This window comes from Tripterygium wilfordii, chromosome 21, assembly GCF_013401445.1.
Source record: "Tripterygium wilfordii isolate XIE 37 chromosome 21, ASM1340144v1, whole genome shotgun sequence".
NCBI classification, from domain to species: Eukaryota; Viridiplantae; Streptophyta; class Magnoliopsida; order Celastrales; family Celastraceae; genus Tripterygium; species Tripterygium wilfordii.
The window spans coordinates 4,464,839-4,480,160 of NC_052252.1; the positions used below are offsets into that span (position 1 = coordinate 4,464,839).

At 36.6% G+C, this 15,322-nt stretch overlaps 2 protein-coding genes across 4 annotated transcripts; one reads left to right on the plus strand and one right to left on the minus strand.

The window, feature by feature from the left end:
• Window positions 1–54: 54 nt before the first annotated feature.
• On the minus strand, window positions 55–9,193 carry LOC119989371 (protein disulfide-isomerase 5-4-like). 2 transcript variants are annotated; one of them, XM_038834848.1, is made up of 15 exons: window positions 9,056–9,193; window positions 7,469–7,559; window positions 7,041–7,135; window positions 6,533–6,590; window positions 6,002–6,186; window positions 5,811–5,868; window positions 4,839–4,879; window positions 4,622–4,696; window positions 3,131–3,187; window positions 1,910–1,976; window positions 1,621–1,767; window positions 1,109–1,330; window positions 545–697; window positions 364–441; window positions 55–258 (listed from the first exon to the last, which is right to left on the minus strand). In XM_038834848.1, the coding sequence occupies exons 1-15, from the start codon at window positions 9,094–9,096 to the stop codon at window positions 181–183; spliced, it is 1,446 nt and encodes a 481-aa protein (XP_038690776.1). In that variant the 5' UTR covers window positions 9,097–9,193; the 3' UTR covers window positions 55–180. The 2 variants fall into 2 exon arrangements, with proteins under 2 accessions (XP_038690776.1, XP_038690777.1); XM_038834849.1 differs by lacking the exon at window positions 6,533–6,590 and having other exon boundaries at window positions 6,002–6,181.
• A 113-nt stretch (window positions 9,194–9,306) lies between these two features.
• LOC119989372 (electron transfer flavoprotein subunit alpha, mitochondrial) lies at window positions 9,307–13,442 on the plus strand. 2 transcript variants are annotated; one of them, XR_005465806.1, is made up of 9 exons: window positions 9,307–9,441; window positions 9,690–9,872; window positions 10,091–10,302; window positions 10,911–11,074; window positions 11,493–11,651; window positions 11,841–11,893; window positions 12,541–12,681; window positions 12,859–13,066; window positions 13,171–13,442. XR_005465806.1 is itself a non-coding variant. In XM_038834850.1 (8 exons), the coding sequence occupies exons 1-8, from the start codon at window positions 9,361–9,363 to the stop codon at window positions 13,246–13,248; spliced, it is 1,071 nt and encodes a 356-aa protein (XP_038690778.1). In that variant the 5' UTR covers window positions 9,307–9,360; the 3' UTR covers window positions 13,249–13,442. The 2 variants fall into 2 exon arrangements, 1 of the variants encoding a protein (XP_038690778.1); XM_038834850.1 differs by lacking the exon at window positions 12,859–13,066.
• Window positions 13,443–15,322: the final 1,880 nt, after the last annotated feature.

The window sequence follows — 15,322 nt, forward strand, 5'->3', positions numbered from 1 at the left end:
ATCAAACGAATTACCAAACAAAAAAAAATAATTCTAGTTCAAATCATATCATGTACTACCAACGAGAATCATTTCCGCTGCTTCATTGCATATTCTATATGATTGTTCAAAGTATAAAATTCTCAACAATTAATGGAATATCTCGCATCAAACTTCTTCTACATTAGAGCAATTCTCCTATCAAAAATTTTTGCCTAGTTCGATTTTTCTCATCAATCTAATTGTGTTGTGCAATATAGAATCCACTATCCCCGCAACCTGAAAAAGCACATGAACATAATCGTCAAAATGCACTCAAAGTCATTAAATAGAGAGCGAGCGAGCAAGCGTGTGTGTGAAAAACAAAAGATACAAAATACTAACCGTGAAAACGCCCCCAATGATGGCACATACGTTGGTAATAAAATGTGAAAAGGACTTCCGATTTTCTGTGATCAAAACCTGATTATGAAAGATAAGTATTGATTATCAGAAAACACATCTACGGTACAGAATAGATATTCTAAATGTTGCTGCATGAACACTCTAGGGTTTGTCATTAAACCTGCATGGGAGATAGCTCGTAATGAAATTTTGCAACAGGCACATGTGCGCTCTCAACCAAACTGCTGTGCGCTGTGTACTCATACTCCTCTATTAGTCTATGATCGCCTTTCCCCAACACCTCTGTCTTAACTATTTGAAGGTAATGCTCTATCTGTAAAAGGAATCATCCGAAAATTGCACAATTGCATAAATAGGAAGTACATAAACATGAAGGCATTGATTACATCCGAAGAGTCTATCATTATGTGTAATCCTCGAACAAAATTGTCCAAGACAATTTTTAAGCTAAAGTAGAGCAGAGAAAGAGATTGAAAAGAGAGAGGAAAAAGTAAAGAAGCAGCCATAAACATTTTCGTACATGAGATGAAAAACCTAAGGATGAAAAACTACATCTATGCACCACGATTAATGCAACTTTTGTACGGGATATTTAGAAATTTCAATTTGTTATCCTTCTCTTCATATCTAAATAGCTTGTCCAAATCAACTGGCTTCTGGCCAAGAATTCGGTAAAAGTGGGGGAAAAAGAGTAACAAGCATCTTGCAAAAGGTAAAAACTTACAGTGACATTTGAATCAACATCATGGTGATTAATAAATGACCGGCCATTCAACCTGTCATGGTTTCGACCAAGATAAGGTGCCAAACGCTTCACGTCATTCATCATTTTATGTGAGATCTTCATACCAAAGGAAAGATGGGATATGAGATGAGACATGTTCATTTGCGAAGGATCGAAAGAATGTGCTCCTGAGTGAGCTGAGATGACGAGGTTGCCTGGAACCTGCAGCACACAAAACCGCTCCGGTCTAAAACAGATGAAGTTCATAAAATTCAAAAGCTGAAAAATGTATTTCCCCCTTAGATGAACTTGCAGGTTGAGAAGATGGCATGTAAATCATAAGACTTTGAGGATGATGGCAATGAACAAGTGAATATTTCCATAATATTTTCCATTACGATCTGGAGATGACCCATTGTCCAGCATTCAAATGAGAGACACAAGGTGGTAACGATATATAATCTAGGTCTAGGAAATGCTCCCATTAATTTCCATTAATGTTGAGAATTAACCTTTTTGACGCGCACGTAGCCTTCAATTCTACATCCTCCTGTCCTTGGTGCTGGTCTTTTCACATTTTCTGCTGTTTTGTCAGATTTATCCTCCAAAGCTAGCTTCTGAGACTCCATTGGTATAGGTGCTACCAAACTTTCCATCGTCTGCAAAGAAATATCACTCCATATCAGAACATGAAGTAGTCCTTATAATATGCAACAAAACACGAACATATTAGCCATGAACCAACTGGAACCATAAAAGTTAAAGCTTGACAGCATAAGCAACTTTCTAACATAATTATACCTTAACCAGGCTGTCTGTATCCCGATCTCCATAATACGATTCATGGTCATGGTGTCCATGGTCAGTCCTATGGTGATAAAAATATTTCAGAATAAAAGGTTAACTGAGAATATTAATGATTGTGTCACTGTTCACAAAATCACCTTGTCCATGAAAATCAGCGAACATAAGAACAGAGTAGCATTTTAGTTAAATAAAGTTGGGAAGTCGAAATTAGGAACAGTAGATAATGCTGTGAAAAAGAGGTGTGAAAAGTAAAGACAGGTTAGCCATATGGCATGCAGAAAAGTAAGAAGATGTTGGTAATAATGATGATGAAAGAAGAACGAGAAGAAAAAGAATAACAACTGAGAGGTGGCTCAGCTGGTCTTCGGCCTGGTTAGGCGCTCTAGTTGAGTGCGCACCCAGGGTTCGAATCCAGCTGTTAGGAATTTCATGGTGGCCACCTGCATGAGGGCCGTGGGGGCTTGTTAGTGGGCTTCGGTCTGCTTGCTAGTCTTAGCACCCTAGGCCTAGGCCTAGGACTTACCCTGTTGGTAGGTGGGAAACTTCCGCACACATATCAATGAAGGATATGTTGGATTGGGTGGTTCCTCGGTTAAAAAAAGGGTAAAAGAATGACACCTAAGAAAGAGAAATTAAACTAGTCACTGGACCTGCAAAATACTTTTAAAAATCCTCAAAATTCCATTTCCCAAAGTCTTTGGAAGCAAGCGCATATAGCTTTCAATAGAGTCCTAGAGATTTTGACTATTCCAATAACACCAGGCCAATTTTTCCTTGTAAAATAAACAGTCATAAATAATCAGAAAAAGACAAATACTACTCCTTCACACTCCTAAAGTACTCCAGACACGATTAAGTTTTTCAAAATTCAAATACCTGTATATTAGGGAACTTCAAGATTTTCCCCTAAATACGACGATTCACAAAAACCTTAATTAACTAAAATGATACTTTAATGAAAATAACAAGCAAACTTCTCCCTCTATACCTTAATTTGACTGAGAAAAAAGAACAAAGAAACTTAGTCACCGTTCCGCAAGTCAGAATGGTACATTAAGTCACTATTTTAAATGGGGAGGATAGATAAATATTGAATCGGAATAGACATTCGCAACACATGGATATAAAGAGAAGCGAAAAATAAGTATTATGCAAACACACTTATACAAATACAAATTAATGTGCGTTAGTCTGACAGAAATACAAGTTATTTACCTAACATCACTTCCTTTGCGGAATATGCGAATTGACGGATAACCTTGTATGTGATTGCTGCATAGTTGATGAACTAGAAATTAATAACAAAATAGTAGTTGAAACTATAAGATCCAATTAAAAATTAGATGAGGTACAAAAAACAAGCGTTGGTACTGAGATAAGGAAAGGCATAAAGAACTCTAAATCCTCCGGACGACAAAATGATTTTTGGACATCCCAAACAGAAGTAAAACTAGAAAAGAGGTTAACTAGTAGAATGAACTCTGGCTGGAGATATGGACTCACAAGCCTTTATCGTAGGACCCGGCTCGAGTGGGCAGACTACAAGCCTCTGCAGTGTCAAGCTTGGTGATGCTGAGCAAGCTACTGAGTGGCGAAGGGCCTTAGTACTCTAAATCCCACATTGTCTAGGGCAAGAAATAAAATGAAGAATATAATAGGCCGAACTTTAAACTAGTAACATCGCTTTTCCGAGGCTCAAACTAGTATGGGTTGGTGCTAGGTCTAAGAAGACAAAACCGTGCGGGGCAGTATGGGTTGGCCCAAAGAGGACAAAGTGTCACTATTGCGAAAGGGCAAGCTGTTACAGTTGGTATCAAAGCCGAGGCCCCATGGTTCACGGTGTGGGGCTCACGTCTTAAGGGGGAGACTATAGTGCCCGGCTCGAGTAGACGGGCCACAAGCTTTTGTATTGTCAAGATTGGTGGTGCTGGGAGTGCTACTGAGTGACGAAGGGGCTCAGTGCTCTAAATCCCACATCGCCTAGGTGAAGAAGTAAAGTGCATAATACAATAGGCCAAACTTTCAAACTACTATGGGCTGACCCAAAGCGGACAAAGTGTTACTAGTGAGGAGGGGCGGATTATTACATTTATTGTATGTTCCATTTCTACGTAGAGATTACCAAAATGATAAATGATATGACTTGATGACAAGGAATTTCTTTTCTTCCATCGAAATAAATAAATAAATCAGAAAATTGGGTGACTTTCATTTAGACTATTTTTCCTCCATGTCTCCATGATAAAGTTACCGGCTGACACAGGAGCATAAAAGCAAGAATCATGCCACTGTAGTATGATTTATGAATAGTACAAGTTTGCTGTTCTAACTTTTTACAACTAGTTTATGTTATTCAACTTGCTTAATTATAGTTCAGGGTTAGTAGTTACATTTTAAGTCAAGTGAATAGTTTGTGATGCTAGGATTAGCGTAAACACAAGCTTCGGTGCTCCTACATCACCGGCACACAAAAATTTCCTCCATAAAAGCACGAAGGATAATGTAATAAATGAAAAGCTTCGGTATATATGAATAACATATTAACATACATACACAATATGAATATTCTGACTACACTAATCATAAAACAAATGCAGTAATAATGAAAATGAACTAAAAATACAATAAGGAACCATGGAGTAATGTAATTATAGTTCAGTGCTAATGTATAGTTCAAACAACTGGAAAAACAAATATAGAAAATACCTCCTGCACAAATCACCTTCTTGAGTGCAATCAACCTTCGCCAAAAGAATACGCCCATCTATTTCTGGATCATATCTATGAAAACAGGTGCACATGTAAGAATCCAAATAACTTGCCACCAAATTAAGGTTAATAAATGGATTTTAACATGAAAGAACAGATCACACGGGCAAAACATCCATTTTGGAGGAAATAATTTATTTGGTAAGCAAAGTACCTTTCTCTAATTATTTTGGCTGCTTTTTCCCAAGAAGGTTTCTGAAATAAAAAATGGAAGAAAGTAAGGCAAGAGAATAGCTGATCCTACCTATGATGGAATTTACGTAAAATAAGAAATGAGAATGAAAACTTCAAAATCATGTCAAGGAAACAAGAAATTGGATTTACAGCATTATGCTACGTCTACTCTACCAAAATCAACCTTCACGGGCCATGAAGTAAAACTGGGCTATGGGTTATGCACATAATCAAATATGCTTAAAGAATAAAGACACAAAACTCATCAGTTTCAAATTTTCAATAGATGAAGATGATGAATAGACATGGCTGGAAGTATCAAAGAAGAATAAGGATGCTATAGTATTCGTGGATAGGGTCGCTTCAGACCAGACTGAATGACAAAAGAGACTCCTTTACAAATGATTTTCACCATATATTCATGTAATCAACCCCGAAATTTGGATTAAGGATTCAATGATAAATAGAAAAAAAATCATTAAATTTAGTGATTCTCCTGTGTGACTACTGCAAAAACATTGGAATCACGGCAAACTTTAACATTGAGACACAGAAGCCATATAGCTCCGAGAAAGCCCAGTAGTAAAAGTTCATGATGCACTAGGAATATTAACTGCTATGAAACACGTACAAATTACAAAGATCAAGGAACTAATCAGAAATGACAAAGTGAAATATTGATTTGATCATTAGGACACCATCAATGATTCCCCATACTATCATTTACAACAGTCTAATAACGGCATATCAACTTAAATCAGATCGAAGTATTTCAGTGCAATCCACAGTGAAATAGTAGCCGGGTACAAGAGAAAAATAGACTCTGGAACTACATGAACGTGAGGATATTATAATCTAGAGCATAGCTGCTGTAGCTGATCGACCAGACATCACCAATTTCTAGAATAAATTCTGTAAGGAATCAGAGTAGTATTATAAACAACAGAATTACCAGTCGATTACTCCAATAGCACCAAGGAGCATAAAAATTGACAACCAGAATTGGATACCTACAAAAGAATTAGTTGATAAAAATTTGATACAGGTAATTCCCACATAACAATGAAAATCTTGAATTGCCATCGTCTTATTGCACTAGAACAGACTAACCAAAGGCCTGCAACTTAAAGCTTGGCCACTTACTGATGTGTAGATTTATCAAAACTATGAGCATTTAGTTTCACAGAGCCTTCATCAGATTCCTCATGAACTTCGTCACCATGCTTAATGGCATGTGTAACTGGTCCTGAATGAAACTCAGCACCAGTGGGATTTAAATTTGAATCTATGGAGAACTTGCGGACTGTTTTTGTTATATTCAACCTGTTCTGATACAAGAGGGCACACAATCAATCTAAGACACAACATTAAAAGCATGTGGAAGGCTGAAAAAGGAACATCACCAACAAAGAGTAAAACATGCAAGAAGCTGGATAGAAACGCTAGAAAAATAATAAATCTCCTATCAAATCCATCTTACAGCTAGAGAAGAATTGCACCATCTAAGACTTCAAGATATTTGCTAATTTCACTTTTATTTCACAAGTTAAAGAGATCCTGAGTCACTCAAAGATAGGTATCACGATAGGTCATGTAACATTGTTAACGGTATAGTAGCTAGTAACAAACTAAGGAAATTGTTTTGAAGGAACACAACATTTGATAGCAACTTACAGTTCCCAACACGTCACTCACGTCAACTGTTGCAAATTCACATGAAAGGGCAGGAAAGCTACAAGAGAAGCAAGGAATTGTTAGTTAACCAAAATGATGTGTGTGTGCACGTGCTTGTGTGTGTATAATACCTATTGCATACATACTCAAACAATCACGCACGCATTCTCATTGTCGAGATTAGTCATCATGCTTCATCTTTCAAATTTTACTTTCTAGAAAATCCAATACATTGCTCATAATAGATAAATGCCCCTACGAGAGAGAGAGAGAGAGTTCTGCATGAGAATTTACTTGAACCTAGGCATAGAGCTGTTACACGCTTCGCCAATGGCAGCAAGGGACCGATCTTAATATATATAACTGCTACGCCAAGATTTATAAGACTAATAATTCTTGTAGTCTGGCTAGTCGCATGAAGACTAACATCAACATCATCAATTTAACAGTTATAATTCCAACATAATGAGATGGTATAAATCAACTATAACAGATGCAATACAATTACCTGATATTAAATTCACAACGTAAGAAGTCCCCATCAGTACTCCTGTCAACAATTACAGATGTTGAGGTGCTTAATAATAAATAACTATGGAGTTCCTGAAAAATGAAAAACAGAAATTTTTATCAGGATACTCAACAGCAGCTGTTATGATATTACAACCAGTATGACCTGATAATTAAAAAAGTATGTAGAGGTTAAAATTAATTCTGACATTAGATATAGATGCACACATATAGTTCAGAGTTCAGAAAAAAGAAATCAAAGTAAAACAAAACATGTAAAACAATTGAAATAACAGGACTCTATAGACAAAACTTTACATGAGTGAATGTGATGATGCCGAATAGGATCCAATATCAATATATAGTATGACAAGGCCCAAGAAAATAACCCCATATTATCCAACTAAAGAGGCATAAGCTACCTACCATTCCCAATAAAAACATCATGGAGAGGGCCGCTACTATGGATAATCCTGCACCTGATAGTGATGCCTCTGTCAAATCTCTTGGAATTTTCCTGTAGACATAAGAATATACACTTTCATGATCTATGTTCTCATGGGTGAATAATAAATTCATTAAAAAGTTCTCTCTCTCTCTCTCGTCTTAAAGGTGCCTAGAGAAAATGGGCGAGCAGCCCAAGAGCAAAGGAGCTAGAAATACAAAACCCAAACAAAAAAAAAATCATTTTGAACTACCATAAAAGCATTCCACAAGCAAAGTTGTTTGCCTAGAGTAACCAGAAGGCAACAGAAAAGGAAAAGAGTGCAATAGGTCTTTAAGTTCTCATCTCACACTTCTTTCCTCATGCAATAATGTGTAAATAAAAAAGAAACAATTCTTTTCCCCATAAATTTTCAATGATATGCTTACTTGTTGTACACAATAATTCTATACTCAACAGAGCTTAAGCACACTACATCATACAGTATTGCTCGTCTTACTTCCCTATAGCATTTGAACAAATATCATTGAGTTCAAAAAGTAACAACTACAAATGCAATTCTTTCTTTCAAGTAAATCAAAAGATCTTACCTTAATTCAGAGTTTTCCCAGGACTAACTTCTATATGCTGATCTTATATATTTTCCATTCTCATTTGGCATTTATGGCATTCCCTCCCTGTTACTAAGCATATGTTTCTCTGATAGTTGATATGGTAAAATAACATAATCTATCTCATGATATGTTCTAAGAAGGCATAGCTATAGTATAGGTCATCACCTTTGTAAGTTGATACCTCCTACCCCTCGCACATGAAACTTACACGCTTCTCTTATAAGTTTGGGAGGTCACAGTGGTGCATTAGCTTGAAACAGGTATAGGTATTTTAGGCACTAAGCAATGGGACAAATTGGCTTAGATGGTTTGGCTACACATAAAGTGGAGATGTTGGGGCTCCAACGAGAAAAACTTGATAGTTCCACCAATAGTATGTGTTTTTCCATTTTTACCTATTGTTAATACAAATCCTTTTTGTGCAGTGGCTTAACCAATTCGAACTACACAGAGCTGAGTCAGTTGTAGCATAAAAATATTAATGATGCTCATGCTTTGACAGCATTGCCAACCTCTTACTAACTGATGACGCTTTAGGTTGAATTTTGGACGGCTCATTTTAGATGTAGGACCATCTCTCTTCGGCTTTCGAGCAAGAATAGGGATTTATATATATGCAAACTGCTGAACCAGAATAAACTCTAATACTATCCAACAATTCCTAAGATTAAACTTTCACCCAGGTTCAATATGGTGTGCTATTTTTCACTGCTAGTTCCAAATCATTGAACCCTCCACAGATGACTACGCAGCAGCTCCAATTTCTATAAATAAAATAATCAATACATTCGATTCAAAAGCCAATCAACGAAACGTATGAGAACTACTCCAGCATAACATTTTCCGTTGCACCAAAGATTGATTAATCGGCAATAACGTGCTTGATTAATCGGCAATAACGTGCTCTTTAGAGACTCGTCATCTACAAAAACAAATGGTGATACGATTTGTTACCTGTAAAAATCAACAGATTTTATCTTGCCTGTCGAAACCATGGCTGCTGCAGCGAGATACGATATCGCAAGACGCAGAGATCGAGAACGAGAAGTGGGATCTGATGAGAATTGCGAAATGAACGATCTTTACGCATTTATTCACTTCTGTTGTACTCTCCCTCGCTTCCGGATTTTGAGGGGCTATTTTTATTTCTCTTTTTAAAAAAAAAAATATTTTAACTATTTTTTATTGAAAGACAGGGCATTTGACGTAGTAAAAAAGAATTGCAGAGTTGGATCGATATCCCACATCATCATTCGGAAATGGCTACACGCGGAATGCTCAGAGCTCTCGCGAAGAGAACTCTCTCTCAGTTCTCCGTTTCAAACTCGATTTCAAGATCTGTAAGTTTCTCTCTTTAGCTGCAAATACGTTCATAACTGATAGCGTATATAGGAATTGCTTCAGTTGCTCTTCAATATACTGTTTGTTTGCTTTGGGGAAGTAATTTTAAAAAAAATTTGCTATGAATTTGCAAATTTGGGTGAATAACTATGAATTGGGATTGAAGACTCAATGGGATGTTAGTATTTGTACATCTGATTCTTTTGTTTTGTTTGTTTCTTTTGTTCTTTGTATTGGGTTTGTGTAGATTAGCACACTGGTTCTAGCTGAACATGAGGGTGGTTCTGTAAAGGCCCCATCTGTGAGTGCAGTGGAGGCTGCAAAGTTATTGGGTGAGGAAAATTCAATTACTATGCTGTTGGCAGGGTCTGGTTCTTCCCTGCAGGAAGCTGCGGAACATGCTGCCTCATGCCATCCTTCGGTTTCTCAGGTTTCTGAAAATTTTCTTTCCTTTATTCTTATAATTTGTTAGAGTGATTATGTAATGTTGTTGCATATTGGAATGTGTTTTGCTTTTACTTTACTCCTCCTGTATATATTAAGTTCCTTAGATTTTTGTTCTTTATCATCATATATTACCTGAACTCGTAGGTTCTTTTTGAGTGACACACTGTGTTATTAAATTCATATTTTTCAATGTTTGTATAGGTGCTTGTAGCTGATTCAGATGCATTTGCGTATCCTCTGGCAGAGCCTTGGGCTAAATTAGTCCACTTGGTTCAGCAAAGAGATGACTACTCACATGTTGTGGCTGCTTCGAGCTCATTTGGGAAAAATATACTGCCTCGTGCAGCTGCCCTTTTAGATGTTTCTCCAATTACTGATGTTACTGATATTTCTGGGTCTCATCAGTTTGTCAGGTGCTTACATGTTCTCTGTTTATGTTACCCTATTGTTTTTACACTCTTTTTTGATCTGGAAGTCTTAGCCACTTCAGCCTTATGGGTTGAGCATTTGATCTACTTGAAAATCATCTTGACTTGTACATAAAAAATAGTAAACAGAGAATCATCTCCGTGATGCCTATAACTGTAGTCGCCGACAAGGCACTAGGTTTTTTTTTATCACCCTCCCACTATCATCAGCGTTTGTAGGCATGATAGGTGGATTGAAAGCTAGTTAGATTACCAAGTGAAGGTTGTTATACACTTAAAATCAGTTTCAGTTTCTTTTCTTCAATGTTTGTGAAATATTTCAAATGGGAATACTGAACATTGGCAACAAGAAAGCCAGTTTTTGGAATCTAAACATTGACAATAGTACTTGTATAAACTAAAGAAAATCATGAAGTAAAGAAAACAGTAGTTACAATATCCAAGCAATTTAAAAGAAACAGCAAAAAAGAAACTTAAGTATTATCTGGGCTTAACGTCTATCATAAGCATATGGAACCATCTTTTATGTATGACAATGTCTTGAAGAGAAATTTTATTTGCTTTTTTATCAAGTTCTTTCTTTCGTGTGGCAGGCCAATATATGCTGGAAATGCCCTTTGTACTGTTCGATACAGTGGCACAACTCCTTGCATGTTGACCATTAGAGCCACATCGTTTCCCGTAACCCCTGACTCTGCTGATTCCAAATCTAATGTGGCTTCTATTTCCCAGGTGGACCTCTCAACCTTTGACAAAGGTCTGTTTATCTTCTTCTATGACAAAAGTTTTTGTTGGCTCGTTGTGCCTTGCATCTGAATTGTAAAAGTGGTAAGCGATAACAACATCGAAACAAATTTAGACACTTTCATAGATTGCTGGTTTGACTGCCTTAAATCATGGTGTTTTTCTTACTCAGGGAACATTTTTGATCTTATGAAGTTATCCTCCCTGTAATTTTCTGGGTTGCACCTTCGTGGTGCTTTAATAAATTTTTTCATTCAAAAAAAGAAAGAAAGTGGTAAGCGATAAATAGGAGGAGCTGACCCTTGTGTACTTTTTTTTGCCTTATATGTATTGTTGAATTGCAATTGTTGACAATTTTGACCATTAATTAGTTTTGGTTAATGAATCTAGCTAAGTACTTCCTATTTCTCATCTTGATATCTTTTCTGCAGATTCTATTGGTAAATCTAGATATGTAAAGCTCACGTCTGAGGATACGGAACGCCCTGATCTTGGCAATGCACGAATTGTAGTCACAGGTGGACGAGGTCTTAAAAGTGCTGACAACTTTAAAATGTTAGAGAAGCTTGCAGAGAAACTTGGTGCAGCAGGTATCCCTGGGACATCATATTAATCATGTCTTGGAACATATTATGTTGTCATAACAGTTTCAACGTATAGATTGTATAAATTTCAGATTTTCTAATTTAAACTGATGGAAGTATCCCATTGTGGTCCATGACTATATCTTTGTTAATTGAGTTATAATCCTTTGACTAATTTTCTGCGCTTTTGCTTAGTTGGTGCAACTCGTGCTGCTGTTGATGCGAGTTTTGTTCCAAATGAGCTCCAGGTAACCTCTGTGCTGGTTCTTTCAAACTTTCAAGTTTAATATGTTAATTTTTATGGCATTGTAATATTAGACGAAGGCCTCTTTATTTATGGTGTTTCTTATGTTCTTAAAAGTGACTATTTTGAAATAAGAAAGCTCTTGCTTATAAAAAGCTATAGTAGATTGCATTGCCTTTTTTTTTCCAATTATGTCTTCCAACTACAATGCTTTAATGAGGTCGAATACTACTGTAACCCTCTCAAACCCTTCTGGACTAAGCTCACAAAAGAATAATAATGAGAACTAATGGACAGATCAAGTGCAAAACTTAAAGGCAGTAAATTCTCACTTTTGTTATGTTTCAACAATTAAATAGCTTCCTAGTTTGTAACCTGAACAATGCAAGCTCACTGAATGAATGCTTCTATGAGAATCTTTTCTGATAATTGGATGAGTGAGATACTATACCTTGATCATTTACGAACTGACCCTAGGAAGAATTATAACTATTTCTATGGTATCACCTTGACCCAAAAAGGGCATAATGAACCAGAAAAGATCTTGGTTCTTTATTTTTATTGCAAGTCTTATAGAAAGCATACTATGTTGGTTCAGGTTCTTATATGGTTAATGTCTTGGTCTTTGATTATGACTGATTTATTTATCAGGTTGGTCAGACTGGAAAAATTGTTGCCCCAGAACTATATTTGGCCTTCGGTGTTTCAGGAGCAATTCAGCACATAGCCGGCATGAGGGATTCCAAAATCATAGTTGCTGTAAATAAAGACGCAGATGCACCTATATTCCAGGTGAAAATATAAATCCTTTTTCACCTTTGATAGTTCGGCTTCAGTGTTTCTGTTACATACCTTTCATGGCCTTGTTTGTGGACTGTGTAGTGCTGATACCATATTCCAGCTAATATACTCATGATGGCTAAGATTAGGCTTATATTTTTTTTTTCCTTTCTTTGGTAAATCGAATAGACGAACACATGAATTGAACTTGATGAGTCTTACATTGGAGATGAAAGGAGTCCTGAAATACGCTGCAGAAGGGTGGCTGTTCTTTTGTAAATCAATCATTTGAAAATATAAGTTAATTTACAGGGAATGAACAGTGAATGGATTTCAATTGTAAGAAACTTCCATGTAAAGGAAAAACCAGGTGATTGATTGGCCTCTTTTACTGCTTGTACGCTACGTAGAACTTCTTCTTTCACTCTTCTCGGCTCTGTCCTTTGTTACTGCATGCAACTGTGTACGTTCTCTTATGACTTAAAATTTTGTTGAATGCAGGTAGCCGATTATGGTCTCGTTGGCGATCTTTTCGAGGTGATACCCGAGTTGTTAGAGAAGCTTCCTGAGAAGAAATAAGCCCGTCTCTTGCTACCAGGAGCATGCCGTTGTTTGATCTCTTTGGTTCACTATGAATAATCCCCAATGAATCACTAGGAAAAATGTCAATACCCATATTGAATGGAAATACAGGAATGATGAAATGGGTCTTTTAACAGTCTTGATTTTCTGGGAATGCTAAGCTTGTCATTCTTTGACATGCCTTTCTGAAACTCTTTGTGGGGATGTGTTAGATTCCCTCCTCCTTTTTCTGCATTGTAGGTTCATTTGATGCAAAGATAACACCAACTAAGAAGAGGAGTGCCAAAATGCTCAAACAAAGAGGGTCATTATTTGCAAATAGTAGAATCAGCGGTCTTAAGGATCCTGGTATAACGGCGGGGTAAGTTGGATCAAAACACAGCGGGTGACCACAATAGTTCCACCTCACATTACCGATGATATTTAAGTTGTAGTACTCAACACCGAACCAAAGCAATAACTCTTCGGTTATTGGAGCAATATCAATGTACTTGTAATGTTGAATCAAGATCGATTGGGACATAAATAAAGCTTTGGGTCCAACTCTTTTCAAGTGGTAAGATAATAGCCATGAATAGCGATCGATCCCCGAAAAAGAGTAGAAGAATGGGACCTATTGTTGGATAAACAATGCATTAGTCTTACAGAAATATAATCATTAGGCTTCTGTAGGGTGCCTACCATACAAGTCTCTAACCCCTAAAAATTGTTACTACCAATTAAAGTAAGGGCCGTTCTCACAGAAGGAATTGATACAAAGAATGTTAAAGCGTGAGGCAAGAATATTCCTCTCTTATACAACAAATACATTAATTTCAAATGTCACCCACCAACACTCCTTTCTTTATTATAAGAAATTATAAAATTACACGCCAAACATATTTAGGAGTCAAAAATAATACCCAATACTATATGTATAGTGTCTCCTCAGCTTCCCAAAATGCCACTTTTTGGCCCCCCAAAAAGAAAATTCAATATATGTTGCTTCATTGGATTGCTCTTCTCTTTTGAATCAAATGAATTCGGAAGGAAATGAAATGTTGAAGTGTATGTTGTTTGAGAAGGTTTTGGTCATCAACGATGTGTCAACTCAGGGCCGGCCCTAGTCATTTTGGTGTCCAAAGCTATATGCCCTATTGTAAAAAAAATTCACAAAATGAGATTGTACTCGTCTTCTTTCGCAAATAGATGGCGAGCGAAGTAGGAAGGAGAGATTCAGAAAAGTTTCGACATCGTCTTCCGTCTTCGGCTCTTCGCCATGTGATATCTTTCATTAACAAAAAAAATTCACACAAAAATAAGTGAGGGGAAAATCAAGAAGAACTACATCTCTACTCGTGTAAGATTGCATCTAATCTGTGAGCGGAAAATGTATACTCCATTATGTGATTAGTATCTTAGACTAGCATAAATTTGATCTTTACATATTGTGAAATTTGAATTATTTTCTTATTTGATGCATGATATATATCTAACACTATATATATGTAATTACAGTTGCCATCAAGAAGAAGAGCAGTCCAAAGAAGGAACTATAAGAGTTGAATTAGTTAAATCATTCAATCATGTACTCGTGCGTAGGGCAATAACAATGATAGTGATATATCAGGATACACTTTGAAAGAGACACAACATTATATACTCTGTATGTATGTATGTATGTATATATAGATAATATAAAGACTAATGTACGAGTTTCTTCAACCTAACATACTATAGAGTCAAGCAGCGCACGAGGTCATGGGTTCGATCTCTCACTAAATTGAGTAACATGATTTACATGGCGTAAGTGATATAGCGCTAGCTTTTGCGTTGTAGACTCCTGAATATAGGTACATGGCGCGGGTGATATAGAACTAGATTCCGCGTCAAAAATTTACCATGTAGAGGTGGGTCTCAAGGTAGACTTCCTCCTCGATGGATTACTCGTTACAGAAAATACAAAAATTTACAATTTCTTCTTTAATTTGCATTTACATAATTCATTTTCAGTCTAAATGGAATTGGGGCTATTTTTTTTCCCCCTTTCTCCACACCTTTAATTAATAACAACTATTCATCTTCTCTTTCA

Excerpts from the sequence above, each read along its gene's own strand:
- LOC119989371 (XM_038834848.1), bottom strand. The coding sequence starts at position 9,096 with ATGGTTTCGACAGGCAAGATAAAATCTGTTGATTTTTACAG. Across the intron at positions 6,591-7,040 it reads CGTTGTGAATTTAATATCAG|CTTTCCTGCCCTTTCATGTG; the intron begins GTAATTGTATTG and ends CTTCTCTTGTAG. Across the intron at positions 1,331-1,620 it reads GCTACGTGCGCGTCAAAAAG|GTTCCAGGCAACCTCGTCAT; the intron begins GTTAATTCTCAA and ends TGTGTGCTGCAG.
- LOC119989372 (XM_038834850.1), top strand. The coding sequence starts at position 9,361 with ATGGCTACACGCGGAATGCTCAGAGCTCTCGCGAAGAGAACTCTCTCT. Across the intron at positions 11,652-11,840 it reads AGAGAAACTTGGTGCAGCAG|TTGGTGCAACTCGTGCTGCT; the intron begins GTATCCCTGGGA and ends GCTTTTGCTTAG. Across the intron at positions 11,894-12,540 it reads TTGTTCCAAATGAGCTCCAG|GTTGGTCAGACTGGAAAAAT; the intron begins GTAACCTCTGTG and ends TTTATTTATCAG.